Source organism: Rhinolophus sinicus, chromosome 14, assembly GCF_057876585.1.
Source record: "Rhinolophus sinicus isolate RSI-liver-muscle chromosome 14, RSI-T2T, whole genome shotgun sequence".
Taxonomy (NCBI): domain Eukaryota; kingdom Metazoa; phylum Chordata; class Mammalia; order Chiroptera; family Rhinolophidae; genus Rhinolophus; species Rhinolophus sinicus.
The window spans coordinates 24,984,373-25,008,344 of NC_142514.1; the positions used below are offsets into that span (position 1 = coordinate 24,984,373).

The 23,972-nt window shown below is 55.8% G+C and overlaps 1 protein-coding gene across 4 annotated transcripts; it reads right to left on the bottom strand.

The window, feature by feature from the left end:
* Positions 1-262: 262 nt before the first annotated feature.
* COL8A2 (collagen type VIII alpha 2 chain) lies at positions 263-23,723 on the bottom strand. 4 transcript variants are annotated; one of them, XM_019726524.3, is made up of 5 exons: positions 23,563-23,699; positions 22,914-23,013; positions 15,986-16,030; positions 5,157-5,362; positions 263-4,539 (listed from the first exon to the last, which is right to left on the bottom strand). In XM_019726524.3, the coding sequence occupies exons 4-5, from the start codon at positions 5,344-5,346 to the stop codon at positions 2,621-2,623; spliced, it is 2,109 nt and encodes a 702-aa protein (XP_019582083.3). In that variant the 5' UTR covers positions 5,347-5,362; positions 15,986-16,030; positions 22,914-23,013; positions 23,563-23,699; the 3' UTR covers positions 263-2,620. The 4 variants fall into 4 exon arrangements, with proteins under 4 accessions (XP_019582083.3, XP_019582084.3, XP_074190494.2 ...); XM_019726525.3 differs by lacking the exon at positions 22,914-23,013 and having other exon boundaries at positions 23,563-23,723; XM_074334393.2 differs by lacking the exon at positions 15,986-16,030.
* Between the last annotated feature and the right edge of the window lie 249 nt (positions 23,724-23,972).

Consider the following 23,972-nt stretch of genomic DNA (forward strand, 5'->3'; position numbering starts at 1 on the left):
CTCGATCCGTCCCCCTCAGCTCCAGCCACTGCCTTATTTTGCTTTCTTAAAATGCCTCTTGGCATTTACCTGGTGCAGAGCTTCAGCAGCTCAGGAGCACTGAGCGGTTCTGATGGAGTGGTGACAGAGCCCATGGCTGGGCAGCTGGGAAGGGACACGTGCTCCCTGAGGGCCCAGAGAGAGAGCCCCAGCAAGCTCCCTGGGTGCCCTGTGAAAGCCAACAGATGGTGAGCCCTCTGCATCAATGCCAGTCTCAGCCCGGTGCTGTTTTACACAACAGGTTTTATTGAAGCTGTCAGTACAGTCAACGCTGTTGTTTTTCTTTTCAAAAAGAAGTCCAGTTTTCTTTGATTCCCAAGTGCATTTTTCCCGAATCTTCTGTGACACAGGGCACGTAACAGGTATGTAGAGAACTAAGCTTCTTATACCAGGTTAGAGATGAAATTACTAATGGAAAACATTTAAACCTTAATCTTTAAAAAAAAAAAAAATGAATCGGAATATAAAAATGCACAAAGTAATGTAGTTTTCATTGTTAAAACCTGACATCATTTATCAAAGCTAGTCAGTTAAGTGGACACTTGGAACTAAAATCCCATAAACATTTCAGAAGCACCAACCACCCCTCCCAAAGGCTTCAGGAGTGACGTTTAGCAGAAGCTCAGTTCTGTGAATTAGCTTTTTTTTTTTTTTTTTGGCTCCCCCATATCCTCCTTGGTCTCCTGGGTTCCCATTGGGAGCTGATGAATTTCTGCCCATTAGAACCCCTCCCCAACAGGTCAGACGGTGGTGGCTTTGACCCAGGAAGGAGGCTAAGCAAAGAGCCCACCAAGTATGGTTTGAGACTCCTTAGCTATCTTGGTTGTTGGGGAGTAGGAAATCCACCGTGAACCCCAGCCTAGACCTGTTCTTACAGTGTCACTTGGGCAGATTTGAGTTTTTTTTTCTCCTTTTGAAAGTTAACATGAGCAGTGAAAGGGTCTGCTTTGTTGGGAGAAGTTGGTGGGGAGGAGGACTGACGGAGGGGCCTGAGGGGACTGCAGCTCAGCCAGTCAGAAGTCAGCCTCACCCTCCATTTTCAACATGGACGGTCTGGCAGGGCCAGAATTGGAGCAGCGCAACCAGGTCACATTGACTGACCCAGGCTCACACTTGATCCAGGGAGGTGGGCTGGCTTGGGGAGGGCCGAAGGAGAGGCCCCACCCCTGGAGAGTGGCTATTCTTGCATGAGTAAGAGTGTTCATCCCCACCCCCAGCATTAATTTCAGCTTTATCCATTCAGCTTGAACCAGGGGCTGAGAGGATGGGAGGAGGACCCTGCCTGTTTTCCTGCAGGGGAGCTCTGGGGAAAATTGCAGAAACATCCAGAGCCAACTCATTCCAAAGGGGCCTGTTGGCACCCTTTTTCCCAGAGCCTTAGCCTCCTGGGCCCTAATCCTGCTTAGAACAGGAAATTGGAACCAGAGTTGGGAGGAAAGGAAGCCCCGTCCCCCGCCCCCCCTCCCCCGGATTAACCCCTCTAGTAGATACACATACCCACCATATGTTTCTTATTAAGGAAAAGCAGGCAGAGCATTCATCCCCGAGCTTGTGTGCACCTTGTTCTGAGGGCCAACAAGAGGCTCTGCCTTGGGGATACTTGGGTTGGGGGAGGCAAGGATCCCTTACAATTTTGTAGGAGAAAATCAGCCCTCCCCGCAGGTGAAAGGAGAGAAAGGGAGAAATACTCCTGTTCACTGGTAATTGACTCTGTCTCATGCGTTCCTGGGCGGCTGCCCTCATGCTAAACAGAGTCAGAGCTGGTTGGGGGCAGCCTGGGAGACGAAGATGTATGTGAAGACCTGTCATCTTGCCCCCGCTCCATGCCCCTATCCCTCACAAACCACCGTTCCCCATGGCTGTGGCTGGAACCATGAAGAGGGAGCTTGCAGAAGGGGCCATACACCTGTACCTGCCATGGACAGGCCTGATGCCACAGCATTGCCCCTGGGGCTGCTGTCTGGGCAGGGTGTCCACACTGGCCACCTCAATGGTCCCCCTCCTCTCCCTTTCCCCTGGAGGGAAATGAACTCTTCAGGGGACCCACCATCATATGCTGGCGGTCCCAAGGGAGCTGGAAAAGCCCCAGCCAAAAATGGAAGGAAGCTATGCCCCATTCCTTGAGCAGGTGCCATCTGGGAGCCAGGAGAAAGGGCAGGGCTTGGGAATATGTTCCCCCAGGGGAATGGATGGGTGTGCTCAGTCCCCTTTCAGCTCTGACTCATGGAGAAACAGCGTCTTTCACCACCCAGTAGAGCCCAGGATTCACAAGAGGGCAGGGGTTTCCGACAGCTGGGCCGAGTGTCCTGGGGCCCTGCCTGCAGGCCAGGCAGGGCAGGAATGGGGGCACAACCCCAATACCGCACAGACACTTGGGGGAGAGGAACTTAAGCCAGCCTCTTCCGGAAACAACCTCAGCCTGCATGGAGGGAGAAACCAAGTCAGTCTCCTCGGGCCAAGGACAAGACCATGGCCGCTTCTGTTCAGCCTTTGGTTTTTTCTTTAAATGCAGGTTCTTCATAACTGAGAAGGTCTCTCTACCACTAAAGAGGAAGAGGCCAGGGCAGAAAGGCCCCACGGGTTATGTAGGGCAGAGCAAGAACCCTGAAAAGGAGGAGTGGATGTACTCAGTGGAGTAGAGGCCGTTGGCCTGGTCCGAGGGCATCTGCACCCAGACCTGGTCATTGGGCCGCAGCTGGAGCACGGCCCCGCCAGACGCCTGGTCCAGGTAGCCTTTCTTGTACTCATCGTAGGTGTAGGTGGCTGGCACGTTGTTCTTATACAGGGCCACCCACACATTGGTGCCCTTGACATGCACGTGGTAAGCAAAGTAGTAGACCCCACCCACAGGGCAGGTGAAGATGCCGGTGGCAGGGTTGTAGCCGCTGTGGCCATTGTAGAGAGTCCGGTCAAATTTCACAGGCATGCCGGAGGCGGGGAAAGGCGAGGTGAGCACGGCGGTGAAGGCAGGTGTGGCGTGAGCAGATAGCTCGCCCAGCCCAAACTGCGGCTTGCCGCCCTTGCCCAGTACAGCACCCTCCACGCCGCCATTGGGCAGGTGCAGGCCGGCGATGCCAGTCTCATCGAAGGCCCCAGGGGCACCAGGGGGGCCAGGAGGCCCCGGAGGCCCAGGAGGGCCGGTGAGTCCTGGGGAACCAGGGATCCCAGGAGGCCCTGTAGGCCCAGCCACACCGGGTTCCCCCACTTTCCCCTCTCCAGGGGGCCCTGGCAGACCTGGTTCACCCTTCAGGCCTGGCAAACCTTGAGGCCCAATAGGGCCGGCTGGGCCCTGCAGTCCAGGGATTCCTGAGGGCCCCCTCAGGCCAGGCTGCCCAGGGAGCCCCAAGTCACCCTTCTGTCCCAGAGCTCCTGCCACCCCTGGTCCCCCAGGGCGGCCCGTGAAACCCTGCTCACCCTTGGGCCCAGCCGGTCCAGGGGGTCCATGGGCCCCTGGAAGACCCCTCTCTCCTGGGAGCCCAGGCTTCCCAGCCAGGCCACTAGGCCCCTGGTCACCTCGAATGCCAGGCACTCCTGGGGGTCCCCCAGGCCCTACCTCCCCCTTAGGCCCAGGAGACCCACGTCTTCCAGGGAGCCCTGCAGACCCTGGAAGTCCAGGGGGGCCCCCAAGGCCCTGTGGGCCCTGCTCCCCTGGCTCCCCATCTTCACCTGGCTCGCCTCTGTCCCCCAAGAGCCCTGGGATCCCAGCTGGGCCCCTGTCCCCCTTGGGGCCTGGAAGTCCTGGCATCCCATAGCCAGTGGGGCCTATGAGGCCAGGGGGGCCCCGGGCCCCTGGTTCCCCTTTGGCCCCTGCTGGGCCCTGTAGTCCTGGCACCCCTGCAGACCCTGGGATACCTACACCATCCACCCCAGGGGGCCCTTTTGGGCCCAATGCCCCTGGCTCCCCCCTGGGTCCTGGCACTCCGGGAGGCCCAGACTCACCCTTATCTCCAGGGGCCCCAGGAAGCCCATCCAAACCTGGTTTGCCCAAGCCAGCTGGACCAGGGAGGCCAGGGGGTCCCGGGGCACCTCCCTGCCCTGGGGCCCCAGGCAGCCCTGGCTGGCCCACCCCATTATCCCCCTTGAGGCCTCGATCACCCGGTGGCCCAGGCACCCCCTGAGGCCCTGGCTCCCCCCCAAATCCTGGGGGCCCTGGCACCCCCTGTGGGCCTGGTTTCCCAGGGACAGCAATTCCTGAGGGCCCAGGGAGGCCAGGGGGCCCTGGAGGGCCCCGGAGGCCCTGGTCCCCTCGTATCCCTGGCTCCCCACGAAGCCCCGGCTGCCCTGGTGGTCCAGCCTTGCCCGGGAGCCCTGGGGGACCAGCCTTGCCCATCCGGGAGAAGCCAGGGGGGCCGGCAGGGCCAGGCTGCCCATGTAGCCCTGGCTTTCCAGTGCCTGGTTTTCCTGGGAAGCCAGGAGGGCCAGGGGGCCCCCGCGGTCCAGGTTTCCCAGGGGGTCCGGGCTCTCCTTTCAGATCCATCGGCAGCAGTGGTAGAGGCATTTCTGAGAGAAATAGAAAGAGAAGGGACAGTCAGGGCACGGACAGTGGGCACAAAGGACACATCTACCCACTCCCCACACCAGCATGGAGTGCATGGCAAGAAGATAACGCTCTTCTTATATCTATTCATGAAGACTACACCCCGCTATTCCCCTCCCGGCTCTCGTGGAAGATGGAGTTCAAAGTGGTCCAGTGGCCATCTTGGGGGCTTCAGGATGTCCTCACCCAGGGCTCCTAGCATTGAACCTAGCCAAGCCTGGGCCATGCCCAAGAGCTTGGGGTGCCTCTCATCCCTGCAAGACCTCAGGTAGAATGGCCGCCAGGTGGCGCCAGCAGCCCTCCGTAGAGCCAGGACAGCCCGCCCCACAACTTCCCCTCAGACCTTCCTAGCCGTCCCCTGCCCCACTAAAGGCCTCCGCTGCCAGCCAGCTGGACCCTCTTCCGGACCCCGGGGGTGGCAGGCTCTGGACCAGCATCAGGAAGAAAGCGGAGATGGGAAGATCTTTGGTGGTGATTGAGGGCCTGTGACCTGAGGGCCTCAGAGGAGCCGGTGGAGGTCGGAAAGTAGGGAGCTGGGGCTCAGGAGGCGTCCGCGGCGCTGGGGGCAGGGGGTGCTCACCCAGGTACTGGCCCTTGCCCTCGCGGAAGGGCGGCCCCACGGGTCCTTTGTGCATGGGTTGCACGTACTTCACCGGCGCGTAGCCCGCTGCCCCGCCGGCCCCGCCGCAGGTGGCCGCCCGCGGCCCGCACCCCAGCAACAGCAGCAGCAGAAGAGGCGGCACAGACAGGGGCGTCAGAGCCCTCCGCATGGCGTCCGCGGGCGTGCTGCAGGGAGGAACCAAGAGGGGCTTTCAAGCCAGCCCCTGGGTCCAGGGACTCACAAAAAGATCAGAAGTTAGATATGATTCACAAGCAATTCCCAAAGCCTCCGAGTCCGCAGAAGTTACTACCTACACCTCTCCCAACCCTGTCCATGGTTCTCCATCCCCAGTGCCGTCTCTTGGCCCCCTCGCCTGAACAACTGGCTCCCGCAGACAGTCACTCTGTAGCCAGACACCCTCCCAGAGCCCTTGGCAGCCCCTGCTCAACACCCTTTGATGGTAACACCCACTACTATTTGCTGGGCTGGCGCTCTGCCAGGCACTGGGCTAAGCCCCCTAGAGACAGGAACTCACCGATTCCCCCAGCACCTTAACAAGGTGTTACTCTTGTCATCCCACTTTCCAGATGACAAAATTAAAGCACAGGTCTCTTGGAAGCAGAACTGGGATGAACCTCAGATCTGTCTGACTTTACATTATGTTGGTGCCCTTCTGGGGCTCCCCTCTGCCTTCAGGATCAGGTCCATGGGCCTAGCATGGCGTCCAAGCCTTTCCCCCACCCCCAAGACGGGAATTTTAATTTTTACTGATGAGCCATGATTTCCTACTGAACACATAAGAGAAAACATTGTAGAAATGTTACATATTCTAACATTTAAACTGTAAACTTGCAGAATCACCTTGATCAATATACAAAGCTTCAGTTTCTGGGAAAATAATGTTTTATTTCAACAGTATTCTTCTCATAAGCAAAACAGCTCCTGAAAATAGGGGGTTTATGAATAAAATTTTATAAAGCTTCCTGTGTGCAAAAGAAATTGACTCTACCACATCAACTGCACCCAACTAAAAATCCAAAACATAAAGGCTGAAAGGACCCGAATAGAACCACATCCTAATGAAGTTCCCAAAGATCTACAAACGGAACAATGGAACTACTCTCTACCACTGACGCAGTACACTGGGGAGGTGAGTGGGAAATCATGGCCTCATAACAACACAGGATGGACTTATTCTTAAATAGGTAGCAACACATATATCCATATCATCCCTATGACAGACAGCGATACCAATGTATACATGTCCTTTAAGTGAGAAATTCAAAAATCACCTAGGAAATATCTGTTTTCCTGGGTTACAATAATTGAAATGAAAATGACAGTATTTTACGGGAATGATGCAATGTGGCACTCTTTCCATGAGACACATGAAAACAACTCATTGGCTAGAAAGTTTTGAAATAAACCTACTCTCACTGATAGATACTTAATTTAAAAAGTATACTTACAGCTTAGTTTCCTGAATAAAATAGGATATCAAGGCATTTTAAACTGATGCCTGTATCTCCAGCCCTGTCACCTACCATGCCTTTCTCTGCCTCTCCCCTCCCCCAGACCTCTGCCCCAGTATTGCAGAACCCCTTATGGCTCCCATACACCAGGCAGCCTCACACCTCTGGGCCTTTACACCTGCTGGTTCTCTGCCTGCAATGTTCTTCCCCTCTTCTACTCACCCTTCAAGGCCGAGGGAAGCTGTCATCCCTTCCTCCATAAAATTAACCCCTCACTCCTTTTTGTCCCAACCTATCCCTGTCACAGCATGTAGCTCAGCTGTAAGAACAAGACCTGGGTGGGGAGAAGCACAGGCTCTAGATTGGGCCAGCCAGCCTGAGTCCTCCACTCACCAGCTGGGGAAACTCGGGCAAGAGGTTTCCACTCTGTGAATGTTTCCTTATCTATGAAATGGGATAACATGTCCACACAAAATAGAGTACGTGAATGTTCACAGCAGCATTATTCATAACAGCCATAAAGTAGAAATAACACAGATGTGCATCAACTGACGAATGGGTAAAGAGTGGTACATCCATACAGTGGAATATTATGCAGCCATGAAAAGAAATCAAGTACTGGTAAATGCTACACTACAGGTGAATCTTCAAAATATTATTCATGTGGGGCGGCTAATTGGCTCAGTTGGTTAGAGCATGAGCTCTGAACAACAGGGTTGCTGGTTCAATTCCCACATGGGCCAGTGAGCTGCGCCCTCCACAACTAGATTGAAGGACAACAACTTGGAGCTGATGGGCCCTGGAGAAACACACTGTTCCCAAATGTTCCCCCCAAAAAAATTTTTTAAATTAAATTAAAAAAACAAAAGAACATTATTCATGTAAGTAAAGAAGCCAGTCACAAAATCATATTATATGATTCCATTAATATGAATTGTCCAGAAGAGGACACTTCATAGAGACAGAAAGTAGATTAGTGTTTGCCTAGGGCTGGGGGGAGGGGGCAATGGAGAGTGACTGCTAAGAGGAACAGGGTTTCAATTAGGGGTGATGAAAAATATTCTAAAATTGATTGTGATCATTGCACAACTCTATCAATACATTTTAAAAAACCATTGAATTGTACACTTTAAACGGGCCAATTGTATAATATGTAAACCATATCTCAATAAAGATTTTTTTTTCAAATACATGGTGATGAAAAGAGAACTGATTCTGGGTGGTGAACACACAATGAGATATATAGATGATGTAATACAGAATTGTACACCTGAACTCTATGTAACTTTACTAACAATTGACAGTCACCTCAATAAACTTTAATTAAAAAATAAATAAATAAAATAAAGTAATACATGCCCGCCCCCCAAAAAAAACCTTTTTTTCTTTAAATTGGGCTAACAACCTGCTTCTCGGGGCTGCTGTGATGATTAGCGCTATTGTGTCTGCCTCACAGCGAACACTATCAATATTTTAATGGGGGATTGTTTGGCATTTTATACAACCAAGTCCCACTTGCCCTCAGATTTCTGCTCTGGGCTCTCCTCACCCCACCCACCTCACCCCATCCACAGGTCTCTCGACCCCTGTGCCTGGCCTCCAGACGGGTTTCGGGGAGGGTTGTGCACACAGGGGAAGCACATGGGGAGCAGAGCCCTCTCCGGTGCTGGGCTGAATCTGGAGCTGCAGTTCGATGGTCCCCTAAACTCAGTATCATGCAGTTCGGCAAGAATGGATGCAGGGCTCTGGAGCAGGTCGGAGAAGCTGCCAACGCAGCTCTGGCGTTCAAATCCCAACTCTGCCATCAACTTGTTCTACAGCCTTGGGCAGGTCACTCAACCTCCCTGAGCCTCAGCCTAATAGTAATGCCTACCACTTATGGGGTTCCCCCTGTGCCAGGCACAAACTCAGGGCCTCGCAGGCTTCATTTCACAGAACGCTCTCAATGACCCCGCCGAGGCTCATGCATTTATTTTCCTCATTTTATAGACGTTGAAATGGAAGCTTAGACTGAAGGCTCTTGCCCAGGACACATGACCGGGAAGTGTGAGAGCTGAGGCCGCATCCAGAGCCTGCCCTCAGCACAGGCCTCCTGCTCTAAATGTCACATGATTGGTGCCAAGACTCACGAGGCGGCACCTGACAGGCCTGGTCCGCGGGTCCTGCTGATGGAGGCTCTGGCCAGGCACTGCCCGAACATTTCACGTCCTATCGTCATTCAGCCCTGGGAAGTCTGTTAGCTCTATTTTAGAGACGAGGAAACCAGGGTGCGGTCAGAACATAAACCCAGGCAGCCTGACCCTTGAGCCCGAGCCCCTAACCACCACACCATCCCCCCCTCCCTGGGCAGGACAAGGGCCCCCCTGCACTGGCCACCTGAGCTGGGGGGCCATGTTCACACATGCATGTGGCCTCAGTATTCCGCCTGCTGCGTGGCAGGGTGCAGGGGAGCAGGTGGAGGAGGTAGAGGATGCAGCAGGAAGCACGGGGAGGGGAGAGCCATTCTGGACTGACTGGCCAGATGCCAAGGCCATGGCACCACCACAGGAGGACTGAGGACAACCCTGGCTCTGGGGACCTAAGTCAAGGCCTCCCTCAGGGTGGGGGTGCTGAAGGGGAAAGGCAGCCTTGGGCTCAGCTGGGAACACAGGCAGGCAGGATGCCAATGGAAGAGCCCCAGGTCTAGTCAGGAACTAGGGCAGGGCCCCCCAGTGAGCTCCCCAGCTTTCATTCCTCCTCGGTAATGCAGGTCTCCCTGCCCCACACCCGGTGGTTCCCTGAACTTGCCACATCCCAGCACTTCCTGCACCATGTTCCCTCCTCTGAGGTGGGACAGGTCGGCTGCTGGACCCCAGAGCAGGTGCTTCCCCTGGAGTGTGGACTGTCTGCGGGAGAATGACAGCTCACACCTGCTGAGCACACAGACCGCCCATCAGGCACCCACCCAGGTGCTTTATGTTCAATGATTTAATTCCCACCAGGTCCCCGGGAGAGAGGAGCTGTTGTGATTCCTCCTGTTCAAGAGGAAGGAGCCTGAGGCTGGGAGAAGTACAGTCATGTGCCTGCCCACTGGCTGGAGCGGGAGCCAGAATTTGAACAGAAGGCTGTTAGGAACCTGAGCTCTTAACCACTGTGACATCCTGCCGTGGGGAGTGGGAGTGGGGGCGGGGGGAGAGAACAGCCAGAGAGCAAAAGCCAGACTGAGAGGGAGAAGCAAACCGAGAAAAAGTCTTACAGCTCCAAGCCGCCTGTGGGTTTGAGGGGGGAAAGATTACTCCAGCTTTTAGAGGTGAGGCTGGCATGTGCCGGACTGGTGGAGGCGGGGAGTGGGCGGTGGAAGTGAGTGCATGGCCGAGAGAAGGGGTGTTCGGAGCCTGTTCCAGGGACTATAAAGACAAATGATGCCCTAGAATGGTACAACGCAGCAGCCCAGGGGGGACACACTGCTCTCCAAACCCAGCCGCCATCAGAGTCAAGGGTGCCTGGGCCCCTCTGAGCCCCCCTGCCTCCTTCTCACTGTCACTCTCCCCCACACACACCCCAAGGCTCCCTGAGGCTCTGTCCTTTGCTCATTCGGTTCCCTTAGCTGCCTCCCCACTGCCTACCTCTTACTTATTCCTGGGCTTGGGGAAGCCTCTTGGATGCCTCCTGGGCTCCACTGACGCTTGCACGTCCCCATCTCAGCTTATTTCTCTTTTTGGCTCTTCTACTCTCTCTACCCGCCACATTCCCCCCCACTCCGTGCCCAGCACAGGACTTGGCTGGTAAACAGTAATGCTCAATAAATGTCTGATGAGCTCAATTCACCGTCACATTTCAAGATCACGCCAATAAGTCACTCAGCCCTTTCCTCAGACTTAGCACAGAAACACGTCACTCCACCCTGACAGCTTCCTCCCCAGGCCAAAGGGAAGGAGGTGGGCTCATCCACATGGCCTCAATCAAAGAATTTCAGCTAAGAACTGCCTGCCCAGGAAACAGAGGTACAAAGGGAAGAAGGATTCATTCCCTTACTCCTTGTTCTCCCCGAGGTCCGGGCAGGACTCTAAGGCTCAAGCCCAGCTCTGCTGTGTGACCTTGGGCGAGCCATCACCCTCTCTGGGTGACCTCTTAGGAAGGAAGGCAGGAGCCAGGGCAGCTGGGAAGGGGCTGGGTTGGCAGGGGCACAAGCTGGGGTGCACAAGGAGACGCTGATTCAGGGGATTGAGCGGTGGCGGCAGCAGGGTGGACGCGGTGTTTGGACAGCTGCAAGTCCTTAACGGGGATTTCCCCCCTTTTCAACAAATCCCCGTAAAACAGCATTTTGTCCAAGTCAGCGTTTTGTGGCAGCCTGGGCCTCTTCCCAGGGCAGCAAAAGAGGCTGGCTGGGAGTAGGTAGTGCTCTGGGGGTCTTTCAGACCAAAGAAGGGTGGGGGGGATGGGCCCCAGCAGGAAGAAGTGGCATGATTGCAGACCCCCTCCCATCATGGCTTTGGGAGGGGAAGGGGCATCAGTTAACAGTGACCCCTCCCCACCAGTCCCTCTCAAAGGGTCCTGTCCCAGGGGTGACCAGCAGAGGGGGCCCAGGTGATCCTGTGGAATTTAAAGACCTGCCCACTCCCCGTCCCATTTCCCAGATGAGCTATCAGAGGTCCAGATAAAAAGGGGGGCCTGAGGGAGGGGGCACCCAATGGACCCTGCAGGAGTGTGGGTGGTGTGGCCCTGGCAGCCCCCCTCCAGGGTGGGTAGATGGATCACGGCCTTGCGCAGGCTCCGTCGGCTCCAAGCCCCCCACCCCAGACGGGTGGCGGTAGCTGAGGGAGCGGTGGGGAGTGCTCAGGCAGCCCCAGGGCCTGGCCAAACCACAGGTATGTTATGAGACGCTTCCTGTTGTGGAGACATTTCTGCGGGATCGGCTGCCCCGCTTGCTCCCCGGGTGCCTCCTGTCTCCCCACTCTCCCAGCCTCACTCTCTACTCTCTCCCTTGGTCTCTGGCCCTGACTCATTTCTCTCTCTGTCTCTGTTTCTCTCTCTCTCCAGCCCTGTCTCTGTCATCTCAACAGGTGAGCAGCATTTCTTGCTGAGCCCTCCCTATCATGGGACCCCTTAAGGCCCCCCTAGGTCCCAGCAGCACCTGGACTCCCATTCCTGCACCGCTACTTACCAGCTGGGTGATCTTGGGCAAATGAATTAACCTCTCTGAACCTCCGTGTCCTCATCTGTGAAAGGATTACCTGAGATGCTCTGAGCCATCAGTTCCCTGGGGTGTGCTTCCCTGCTTTGCCACCCTGATGGCCTGGAAGTTGTCCCCTCTGGCCAACCTCAATTCCTCCTGCTGCAAAGTAACATCCGCCCTTAAAAAACTCAGGTGACTTGCTGCCAAAGGCCAGGACCTCGTGAAAGTTTCCTAAAGTCAATTTTCTGGCCTCCTAGGCCTTTCCACTGACTGCTCTTGAGATGAAACTGACCAGGGGGTCCCACAGCCTGCTCAGAACTAAGATGGAGCTTGGAGGGGAGCAGAGGAGCTACCCTCCTTACCACTGGGTATGACGCCCACCCCCAGCTGCCCAGCCGGGCAGCTCCAGATTCTCCAGGGTTCCTGAGCCTCTACCCCCCCACACCTCTCTCCCAGCTTGTGGAAACTGGGGAGCCCTCTCCTGTCCTCCTTTCCTGAGTTTCAGATGAAGGGGGTCTCCTACTCAAGGCCCAGACTTCCTCAGGGGCATCTCACTGTGTGTGGATGCCTCCCCCACCCACCCAGTCTCCATCCCAGCCATCCCATGTCCACACAGGCCTAAGCCCACTTCCAGCCAGCCTTCTCTCTCCAGTCCTTCTCAGCCAAGCCTCCCCCCACTCGCTGTTCACTCCCCATCCTCTCATTGCCTTCTCTCTAGCACTAGTTCGCCCTGTGACCCTTCCTCCCTAGAAAGGCTCCTCCTCCGATTCCTCTCTGCTCCCTTCTTCTGCCCACTCTGCAGACCCAGGCTTGCCCCAAGTCACTGGCTCAGGCCTCATCGCTTCTTTCTGGATGTTTCTCCTGCGGTTTTCCGCTCTCACCAACCCATCACCAAGGACTCCCACATCTGCCTCCAGCTACTACCTCTCTCCTGAGCCCCAAACACTTGTGTTCAATTATGAGCTGGGCGTTTTCTCCTCGCTTGCCCTCATATACCTCCACTCAAAGTGCTGTCATTACCTTCTCCCCCATTGCTTGCTTTTCTCCCATTCCTAGGGCCCCAGGCCAGAAATCTGGACATCACTTCTGACCCTTCCTCCCTTACAGGGCAGTAAAGAATTTCTCTCGTCTATGAAATGCCTCAGCACAATTTGAAAAGGCAACACCCCCCCCTTACAGCTAACTCAGGCCCTACTCACTGCCTTTCTTGGGTGCCATTGTACAGTAGCCAACCTGCACAACTGTACATGACAGCCCCGTTCCTTTACCTCAAACCCACAATCCAATCGTGTGGACTCAGACTCCTCTACTTTTCTCACTTCTGTTCCTTCCCCATAGTCTTTGCCTTAATATAGACCTTGTACTCTCCCAACACAGAACCCAGAGCCTGACATATCCCAGCCACTCAGTAAAGGTCTGTTAAATTAAATTGCTAAATCCTCGCCTGGATTATCATAATAGCCTCTCTCCCATCCCTCACTCTCAGCTTCTATTATCCTCAATACCTCCTATAAATACTGCAATAATGCTTCTCAAACCTCACTGTGTATCAGGTAGTGTTTTAAAACGCAGGTTCTTAAGCCTCTGCAGGGATCCTGACTCAGCACGTGTGGTGTAGGGCCCAACATCTGCGTCTCTAACAAGCTCCAGGTGAGGCTGCTGCTGCCTGTCTGTGGACCACACTTTGGCACAGCTCTGCCCATGACCCTCCCCTCCTCTGGATTCTCCAGTGGCTCCCTAGTACCAATATGATACACTCCATGTTATTCTCATGTGGTTTCCTGGAGGAGGATGCATACATTAGACTCGGCAGAATGCGGACCAATGAAGATGGGTGGGTAGCGAGGGTGGAGAGATTGATGGCGAGCCCCACGAAGCCCTGAGTCATGACTGGGGTTGGCACACTGTCTAAACTGTGTACGGGGGAGGCTGGAGATCAGCTCCTTGTGGGAGCCACATGGTTGTGTGCCACGCCCATCTGTGTCCCTTCCTTTGCGTCTCTGTGCCACTAAATCCAGGTCCTCACCTGCTTGTGTATCGCAGGCATCTCTTGGTGTGTCTCTCCTCCTGTCTCTGTCACTATCCCATGTGTCTGTGCGTCTCTCTGACCCTATGTACCTTTCTCTGTCCTCTCCTATATCCTGTACCAAGATCCCTGTCTGAGTTCCAGGTTCTGTAAACCTCTAGCTGTTGATCACTTGATGGAACCCTCCAGAAGATCAGCATTCAGGCCCTTGACACACATGCTAACTTCAGGTCTGTGTCTGACCCCACTGAACAATCCCTGAGCAGCCCCACAAGGTCTGCGTGGGGTCTTGTGGGGTCCAGTGCCCTTGAGCTGAGTTCTCTGTCCTACAGGGTCAATACGAGACTCTGACTCCCTCACTGAAATGTGCAGGTGTGAAGATTGCTCCAAAGCCAAAGAGCCGCCTGGAATCTGGGAGTTGGGGGGTGAGGGGGTGGCAGGCTGGAGCACGGCTGCCTGGGGGCCGCCTCATCATCCAAGCAGATGGCAAGACCATCGTGCTGGCCCTGACCGTCATGCTGCCCCGACCCCAAGACTCTCCACACCCTCACCCTTGCAGGTTAGGCTCCCAGACCCTGCGGGACCTCAATTTGGGAAGCAGCACTGGAAGGAGGCTTGAAGGACAGGTCAGAGTTCAACGGGCCCTGAGGGGCAGGTGATGGTGGAATATACCAAACTGAGAGCAGAGCAAACATCAGGGCAAGGCTGCTTCTGGAGGGGTGTTCAAGAGGCAGAGAACCTGTGGTTTGGAACTTGAGAGAGACACATAGGCTGGAGATAAAAATAGGGCTTCACTGACAGGGTTGCTGCACCTGGATGAGGGCCATGGACTCATCCTTGGAGAAAACACCCTCATTTAGGGGGTGAGAGGAGCCCACTGCACCCCTGAGCCCCAGCACCCTGATATCCAGACTCCCCAAACTTCTCAATGTTTCCCTGTACCCACCTGCCTGCCTCCACCTGCATAATCTCCTCTGCCTGATTGCCCTTTCTATCTCTCTCCTCCAGGCAAACATGTTGTTCCTCATTGAAGACCCAGCTCAAATGCCTCCTCTTCCATGCAGCCTTCCCAGTCTCCCTCAGGCAGAACACTTCTTCCTCCTAGGCAACTCTCACCCCACCCTCACTCATCCCTGACTAGGGCTTGGCACACAGTAGGTGCTCAATACAGTCTGCAGCCCAAGAGTTCCAGCTCCAGGCCTCTGACCACCCATCTCCACCTCCAGCCAAGCTCACAGGGTGGCCTCTCATAGAACCCCTTTTTCTTTGTGGCTCTTCCAGAGTCCTCGGCTCTGGGCTGGAGGGAGCTGGGGCTGAACCTCCTCCCTGCAGGCAACTGGATCCACCTCCCAGGCCCCCAGTCTCTGCCCATCTTTGAGACTAGACACCCTATTACTCCACTGGGGAGGAGCATCGTGGGGCAACTAAGTGTCCAGGGAGGCAGGAATAGCCAGGCAGGGGGCAGATGACCCAGATGAGGTCCAGCAGTGGGCAGCACCCAGGATAACAATGTATCCTCAGGCAGGTGCCAGGAGACTGGCCCTTTCCCACCTGGGGTTCAGGCCTCAGCTGGTGCCATCATTCTCACTTCCCAGCAAAGGCCTTGAGCTTCTGACCAGGACTGGACATTGAAGGGTCCCCCCAGACCCAGGCACCCCCAGGCCTCAGGCCAGGCCAGGCGGGGCCTCCTCGCTGCCAATCCCTCGCCTTCTGGTTCACATTTGCAGCCTTTTCCAGAGCGCCACCCGCCGCCCGCTGCCTCCCCACGCCTGCCAAGATTCCTGGGCCTTCGTGGCTTCCCCGCGCGGTGGCGGCAGCAGCAGGCGGCAGGAGGGGCTGGGCTGGGCAGGGAAGGGGCCCGGCAGGAGCACAGCCAGGCCACTGCACCAGGGCAGGCCAAGCAAACATGAACCCACGCCAAGGAGCCAGGGCGAAATAGTTCACAAATGAGAAAAAGCTGCTTCCGACTTGGGCCGGGATTTTAAAGCCCAGGCCGCAGGGATCTGAGGTCACCTGCAAGAGGGGCTGCCTGCTGGACATCCTGGACCTGGGAGGGCCTTCCGCTGCAGCAGGAAGGGGCAAGGTTAGATAGCAGCCAGCAATGGGCTCATCCAGCTCGGGATGTCAAAGAACCATGCCCCCAGATCTATCTTACCTTTTAAGTGAGAGGGGCCTCTGAAGGTCCCAGCAGAGGCAAAGCCTGAGAATGAAAGAGAGAAACAATGAGGAAGACGCCAGGAGCCCAGGAAGCCTCCTTCCCTAACTTCCAGCCACCCCAGTGCCTGCCACAGGCTTCTTACCAAGAGTGCCTGCTGGAACATCGGCCTTAACCTCAACCTCTCTTCTCAGGAAGCCACGATGTGACTCCCTACATTCATTGCATGCACACTTAGGCATGTCCACAGGGTGCCTGGCCCTGAGTTCATGGAGTTCCTTCTGTTCTAGGGCCCAGGCTGAGGAAGCCCGTTCTGTGTGCCAGGGTACATACGAAAGAAGTCCCCACTATATATCAGGCCCTGGGCTGGGGTGGCCCCCACTATAGGCTAGAGTTCCTGCCTGGGGAAGCTCCTACTGTGTGGGGGACCCTAAGCTGGGCCTTGAGACGCAAAAGTGGTCCAGCCCCAGGCCCTGCCCTGCCCTGAATTAGCTGGAGGCATCAAACAAGTAGCCACCATACAATTGGCAAAAATCTCTGGGCTGTGGGAACACAGAGAAGGGAGCATTGCCTCCCCTTTGAGTTTCCCCAGAAGGCTGCATGGAGGTGGATCCTGAAGGGTGAATGGGAGACTGAAAGGCAGACAAAGTTAAGAAAAGAAATTTCTAGCAGTAGGAAGCTGCTTGGCAAATTCAGGGGAGATCCAGAAGTGCTGTGGGGTTGAGAGGACAAGCAGGAGCTGAGAAAGCCGGGCAACCTAGTAAGGAGCCTTGAATGTCGGCCATGCTTACGTTTCTCTGGAAGGCAATGGGGAGCCATGGAAGGTTGTTGAGTGGGGAGGTGATGTGGTCAGAGCCCTGAATGACAAGGTCACTACTTCTGCCTCAATCAACCATGATGCCAGGCTGTCATAAGCCCTAGTCCAACTCACAGGGGAACTGGGGCTATAGTCCAAGTCCAAGCGTGACTCTTAGGTCGATGGGGAGGGGACATCCAGCCAGCCCACCTGGCAGGGAGGCCTACTGGCCGCGTCACTCTCTCCCCCAGCTGCTTGCTCGCCTCTGCCCACTCCCATGGAAACTCTGACATCCCAGCCCTGTCTTTCACTGAACAAGCAGCCAGATGCCGAAGCCAGCGGCTCCTAGGCCTTCTTTCCAACTCAGCTGAGCCCTGCCTCCATCCCCCCACTCTGAACACCATGACCCCAGGGGTGGGACATGAGGCTACTCTCTGAGGGGCCAGCCTGGCTGATGGAGACTGGGTGGAAAATACCCAATTCAACCCCAGCCTCTCTGAGCCCAGCCCCCACCCCCACCACAAGGCTTGGGGAGGGGAAGTGAGTTCTATTGGATCTGAGTTTTGAAGGATGAACATGGATTTAACTGGGTGGTGATGGGGAAAGGCCATCAGTCCAGGCAATAGCATGAGTGAGGGTAAGGAGGTGTGAAGGCCAGGGATGGACATAAAAAATAAACAAACAAATGAACTAACTAAACATAACATTTATTGTGCATCTACTAGGTGCCACACATTGTTCCGAGCTCTTTGCATGGATTATCTCATTTAATCCTCACAACAATCCAGTAAAGTAGGTACTTTGTCTTCCCTTTTTACAGATGGGAAACCAAGGGATTGAGAGGTTAAGTAACTGGCCCAATGTCACACAGCTCATGAGTGGTGGAGCCTGCTTTTGAACTTAGGCTGTTGGCTCCAAAGCTTGGGCTCTTAACCTCTCCACCATACAGGTGATCTGAGATGAGAAGGGCTGGTCAGCTGGAGAAATGCCTTGAATATCAGGATGAGAGACCCAGGCCCAGCCTAAAGCTGGCTCTCCATCCCCGCCACCCATGTTAGCCCTTAATAATAATGGTCTCTAAATCCCAAGTACATTTTATGCACCAGACATAGCACTAGGGGCAAACAGGGCATTATTTGACCAAACTCTCCCATAACCATGTACGGCAGGAATTGCTGTCCTGTTTTTCTGACGGGGAGCACTGAAGCCCAGAGAGGTGATGTCCATTCTCCAAGGTCACAGGGCTAGAAGCACAGGGGCCAGATCTGAACTTTGGAGCTTTCCCAGCCCGCCAAAATGGCCAAACCGCGTACCCTTGGGCTTCCTGGAGACCCAGCTACAGGTCTTTCTCCCTACTTCTCCTCCACCCCCACTTGTGCTGCCACAACCCAGATGGCAACATGGACCGGCAAAGCCTGGACAGAGAGTGGGCAGCTCCTATCAGGGGCCTCAAGGGCCCACTCCGGTTGACTAAATCTCCCTCGCTCCTACAAAATAGGAAGCTGGGGCTGGTGGGTGTGCCAGGGCAGTGCCTGTGTCAAATTCAATGGGACTCTGTTCTTAACCTCCACCCCAGCTGCCTTTCCTAATCTCCTCCTGGAGCCCCTCCCCTGGCGACATCTCCTCCTTGCACAGAGCCCGCCGCCAGCTAAATCCCAGGCCAGATGTGGGTGGAACCGTATGTACCCCCCACCCCCCACCAGCTTCTAACAGCTGCAGGGCTCTGAAGGAGGCTGGCCAGCACCCTAGGCCACTTCCTCATCCCAACTTCCCAAACTGAGGTGCTGATGACCAGATGAGAGGCAGATAGTCAGCCTCTCCCAGAGACGGGCTCATGGAAAACGTCCCCACTTTCTGAGTCCCTACCACGAACAGACCCTGGGCTGAGTCTTGCTTAAAAAATCAGGATGGATTAAAAGTCCAGCTTCAAGCATTCTATTCACATGACCTTACTCGTCAGTGCCTCAGCTTCTTCGTCAGTAAAATGGGAACAATTCATAAAGCGTTTGTGAGGATTGAACAAGTTAACTTCATGTAGCAGACGTCAAGCAGTGCTTGGCAGAGAGGAACATTTAATAAATGTTCACTATTATATTATTAGAATCATCATTACCATGACAACCCCCTAAAAGCCCTGTGATGTTAGCTTATAAAACCTATTTTACAAGTGAAGAAACTGAGGCTCAGAGAGCAGTCCCTTGCCCAAGTTCGCCCAGCTAGCCAGCCAGTGGTGGACGGCCCCAGAGTTTAGACCAAAGCTGTGAGTCCAGAGATGATGACAGCCTCACGGCTCCCAGGAGCTGAGGCAAAGTGTGTCTGGGGGTGGGAATGGGGGTCCTCCACACCCCCTCAGCCCCTCCTGCCTGACCCCCAGGGGCTCTCTCACCCAAGCCCCTGCTGCTGCTGCAGGAGGGGACTCTGCATTCCTGGCTAAGCAGTTGGATTTGCTGTGCTCCAGGAACTATGAAAAGAATGTTCGCCATGAGCTGAGCCATGGTCGCCTGTCAGAGGGAGCATGTCCTGGAGGGCCCACGCAGAGCTGCATGGCGGCCAGCAGCCGCCACAGTGGGAGGGAAGGAAGCAAGGCAGAAAACTTCTGGGTAGTGAGGGCTGTGGATGTTGGATAGGGTGTAGATACCAAAGAGTCGGCCTCCTGGGACCTTTCAGGAGGAGAAATGACCCCTCCACTTCACAGTCTACCTTGCTCTAAGGAGAGCCAGGGCATTACTGGCCCATTTTACAGATGGGATTATAGAGAACCACAGGTGAACTCACCTGAGGTCACACAGCAGCCAATGGCAGAATTGAGACAAGAGACCAGGACCCCTTCCTCCCAGAGGCTGCCCTCCCTCATAGGGCCACAGAGCATTCTTAGACACTAGAAAACACCATCCTCACTGTTCTGGGCTCTCTCTGGGCCTGGCTTTCTCATGCCTGCTATTCCCCCATGTTCCTCACCCCCCAAAAAGCACGTTGTGCTATGAAAATGCCTGGCACACTGCACATGCTCAACACTTCAGTATCCGTTCCTTTCCCCCATCAAACCAAGCCCTGGAGAGGGCAGTGGCCCGGGGGGGTCAGTGGGAAGCACATGAGCTGTGCCTGCTCACAGACCTGGGAATGAACCCCGGCTTGGCACTCAGCAAGGTGACACTTGACCTCGCAGAGCCTCCACTTCCCTCTCTTAAATGGGCCACTAATCCCTGCCTTACAGCACTGTTGCACGGATTAAATGAGATGTGTTAACATAAGACCTGGCATAAAATAGGTGCCCAAGAAGCTCTTATTGTTCCCCTCCCCCAAGGGGACAGAAAGAAGATTTGAAATTAGAGAACTTCAGGTGACAAGGTTCCCTCCACCCCAGGTCCCTGATGGGGCCCTACTCAGGGGACAGCCTCTGGGAGGAAGGGACCCTGAGCCCAGGGTCATGGCCTCGGGTCTCAATCCTGCCCCTGGCTACTGAGTGACCTCAGGCAAGTCCCTCTCTGAGTCTCCATCGCCCACCCACACCAGCATGGCTCCCCCACTAACCCTCTGCACCCCCTTCTTCTGCCCGCTAAGAGCCAGGAACCAGCCTATCCCAGGTTGCATGGGGATAGTCACCTCCCAACTCAAAGCTTCCCAAGAATCTGAATGGAAGCAGGGCCAGGTCCTCCCCAGTCCCTTTCTAGAATCTAATCAGAGGGGTGTAACAGACACCGATCAGAAGTCAGGATGAAAGTTCCAGGTATCCTGGGATCACTTCTTACTTCTCTGCAGGCAAAGACAACCCTGGAGACAAGTATTAGCATTCCCATTTGATAGATGGGGAAGCTGAGTCACAGAGATGGGAAATCCCTTACCAGGGTTACATGCAAAGTAACCCAGGCCTGACTCCCAAGGCCCGCTCTTTCCTTCACTGCATGCACTGCTTTCACCCACGAGCTGCTGTCCACACCCCACCATCTTGTAAATGCCCACAAAACAGAGTAGGTCTGGGATTCCCTACCTGGGAGTGACCTCCCTGGCTGGTGTCTGGGCACTCATGTGTAACATGTAGCCTCATATACCCACTTGGGCTTCTGTACATACCCCAGGCCTCCCACACACTACCCCCAACTCATGGCCACACTCAACCTCCAGACCCATGCCATCTCAGCACACTGGACCCCAGGGCCCAAACCCATATCTCCCCTTCACCTGCCTCTTCTAGGGACAGGCCACAGACACCTAGTGCAAAGCTCCTGGCCTTCCCTCTCCTCACCCCCCAACAAATCAGTCACTGAGGCCTGTCAAATCTCTCCTCTTACTCTTCTCCATCTATTTCTTCCTCTCATCCCCATGGCAACCACTTACCTCAGCTCCCAGCACCTTTCTCCTCAAACTCTGTCCAGCCTCCTCAGTCATCTCTTGCCTATAAGATCCCCCTTTGTCCTTGACCCCCAGAAAAACCAGAGTGATAGCCACATTGCATCACTCTGCAGCTCATACCCTTTCTCTGGACAAGGCCCTTGGAAATCTGACCTCAAAGTAGTTGTCAGTCCTTCCCACTCACTCCCGCACTGCGTGAGCCAGATTCACTGTCCCATGAGAGAACTCTGCAGCTTCCCACCTCCACACCTTTGCACGTGCTATTCCCTCTGACTGGAATAATCCTCCCCGTCACCCTTTCTGCCACCTGCACCTGTCAAAGTTCTCATTTCTCCTTGAACGCCCTAGCCAGATGCTGCCTCCCCTGACTGCCCCCCCTCACACCCTTTGGCCTGCATGGTGCACCTCTTCAGGCACCCTGAGACACAGCTGCGCCCCATGTGAGAGGTCGCTGTGCCTCTCTGGTTCTTCCACCCCTACTCTGCAAGTGCCTCGGGCCATAAATGGGACCAGTTCATCTGAGGCCCACTTTTCTACAAGGGGCGCTCCATGCCTGCCACTGGGGGGCTGGACTGGGGGCAGCAGGGCAGACCTGTGGTCTGGCTCAGACCTGAGGCAGGGGTGGTAACGGAAGGTCCTCGGGCTGACAGCCATTTGATATCTTTCCGCCTCTCTCTTGCTAGCAGACACATTCCCTTCCATTTTTTCTTTCCCCTCCATCTGAGCCAAAGAGTGGAAACATTCATTTTCACTGTGATGGACAAAGTGAAACTGGAGAGAGAGGCCCTGGTGAGTGTGTCTGAGTGTGAGTATGAGTGTGAGTGTTTTCCTGTCTGAAATGTCTGGCTGGGCCATATGGGGCCTGTCATGTGTGTATAGGAGTTCGGATGTGTGCACGTGTGTGCACATGACCTGTCATTGTTTCAGCATGTGGTGGTGTGTGTTTCAATAGAACACGTTCATGTGTGTGATTGTGTGTGACTGTCAGTGGGAGGGAGTGTAACAGTGTGAGTATGCCTGTGGTGTGTCCTCATTAGTGTTTGGGGGTGATTATGTGTCCAAGGGTCTATGGGTGTTCACCAGCCCAGCAGGAGGCCACTGGGGGCATCTATGCCCTCATAGGACCCTCCAACCCCCCACAGTGCCTTCTCAGACCCTCACTTCCTCCCCGGGGCTCTAAAATGGGCTCCCTGAGGGGCCCCATCTGCTCAGAGCAGTGAGGGCCAGTCCCCAGAAAGGGATCCCAGGCTGCCTGCCCCTCCCCATCTCAATCCCACGGCCCCCAGACTTTCCAAATGCTCATGGCAGCTCCTGGGAAGCTACCTTCGCTAAGGGCACTCCGAGGGCCACCAGACAAGCCACAGGCTTGAGACACTAAGGCAGGCAGGTGGAAGGATGTGTGGGTGGCCAGGGTCCCCTGAGGGAGGTCAGTGGCATTTCTGTGTCAGGAACCTAGCACGTTCTCACACACACTGAGGGTCTCACACACTTACTGACACACACATTAAGAACATACTGGCAGCCGTCGCTGTCACCCTCACCCCCACAAGTGCACACACTGAGGGGCTTGCACACAGCAACACACATACACACAACAAGCAAACTCAGAGGGCCTGCCTTTACCGGGCTCGCAATTCCTGGGCTCCTCCGGCTGAACAGTGTTTCTCTGCCCCAGGTACTCCTGGGGTTACTGTGTCTCCAGCCCCAAGACAGATACACTGAGGAAGCTGTTTTGGGGCCCTCAGCCCCCAGTCCCTGTGGGCCAGGCAACAGTCCCCTTACCCCTGCAAGTCTCAGTCCTGATCTGGGGGGAGGTGCTGAGCCTCTGGCGGGGACATTCCACAGAACCTCAGTCTCCAGTTTGGGGGTGCTGCCAGGACACCTAGAATAGGAGGGATGTCGGGGCAGAAGCAGAAAAACGAAGAAACTGGAAGGTGGCCAGCAAACCAGCCTTGGCAAAGGGAGAGGGAGGGGAGGGAGAGAGCTGAAGGGCTTCCCTGCCTGGGGCTAGAGGGGTCTCTAAGTCCCCCCACTCCTTCCTCTCTCCTCCATCACCTTGCAAAGGAAGCTTTGTCATTCCCATTTCACAGGTGGGAAGGGACACTCCAGGAGGCAAAGTGACATCGTCAGGGAGTCCACGGGGGACTGTCTGATGATGGAGCCCCTATTCTGGGAGAGGGAGGAGGGGGCTTGATCTAGGCTTCAGCCTGGGCAGCTCTGGCGGGTGTTGGGGGTGATCAGGGGCAGGGAACGGGATGGGCTCCCCCATCCTACTGCCGACCCCTGGCCGGGGTCCCCTTCCCTGCCCCACCCTGAGTCGGAGGAGGCCCTGGCCCAGCTGTCCGGGACAGTTTTAGGGGATGCCTGGGCCGGTCCTGCCCTCAGAGTACCCCACAAGACCCTGCAGCCGCGCCAGTCTCTCCGCCTTTACCTGCAGGCCAGTCGCCTGGCTCCGCTCCCAGCCCTCGAGGGCCGCCCGGGGCGCGCGGGCTCCGCGGAGGGGGCTTCGGCGGCTCGGGCACTTCGTCGGGGTCCGCGCCTGCGGGTCTCTGCGTCGCTCTGCCGGCCGCCCTCGCGGTTGCCGGAGTGGGCGGGCGGGGGGGTGGCAGGGGCGGCGGGAGGGGCGCGGCGGGGCGGGGCCTCCACCCTCCTCTTTCCACAGCCCCGGCCAAAGCCCGCGCCCCGCCCGGCCCGCGCGCGCCCGGCCCAGCCTGGACGTCGGCCTCCCTCCCCAGGACCCACTCTGAGACACCCCCACAACCCCACAACCCCCCACATCCCAGACTGGGGCATCTCGTCCCCCAGTCATCCTCACGCCCCCCTGCCCTCAAGGGCTACCGT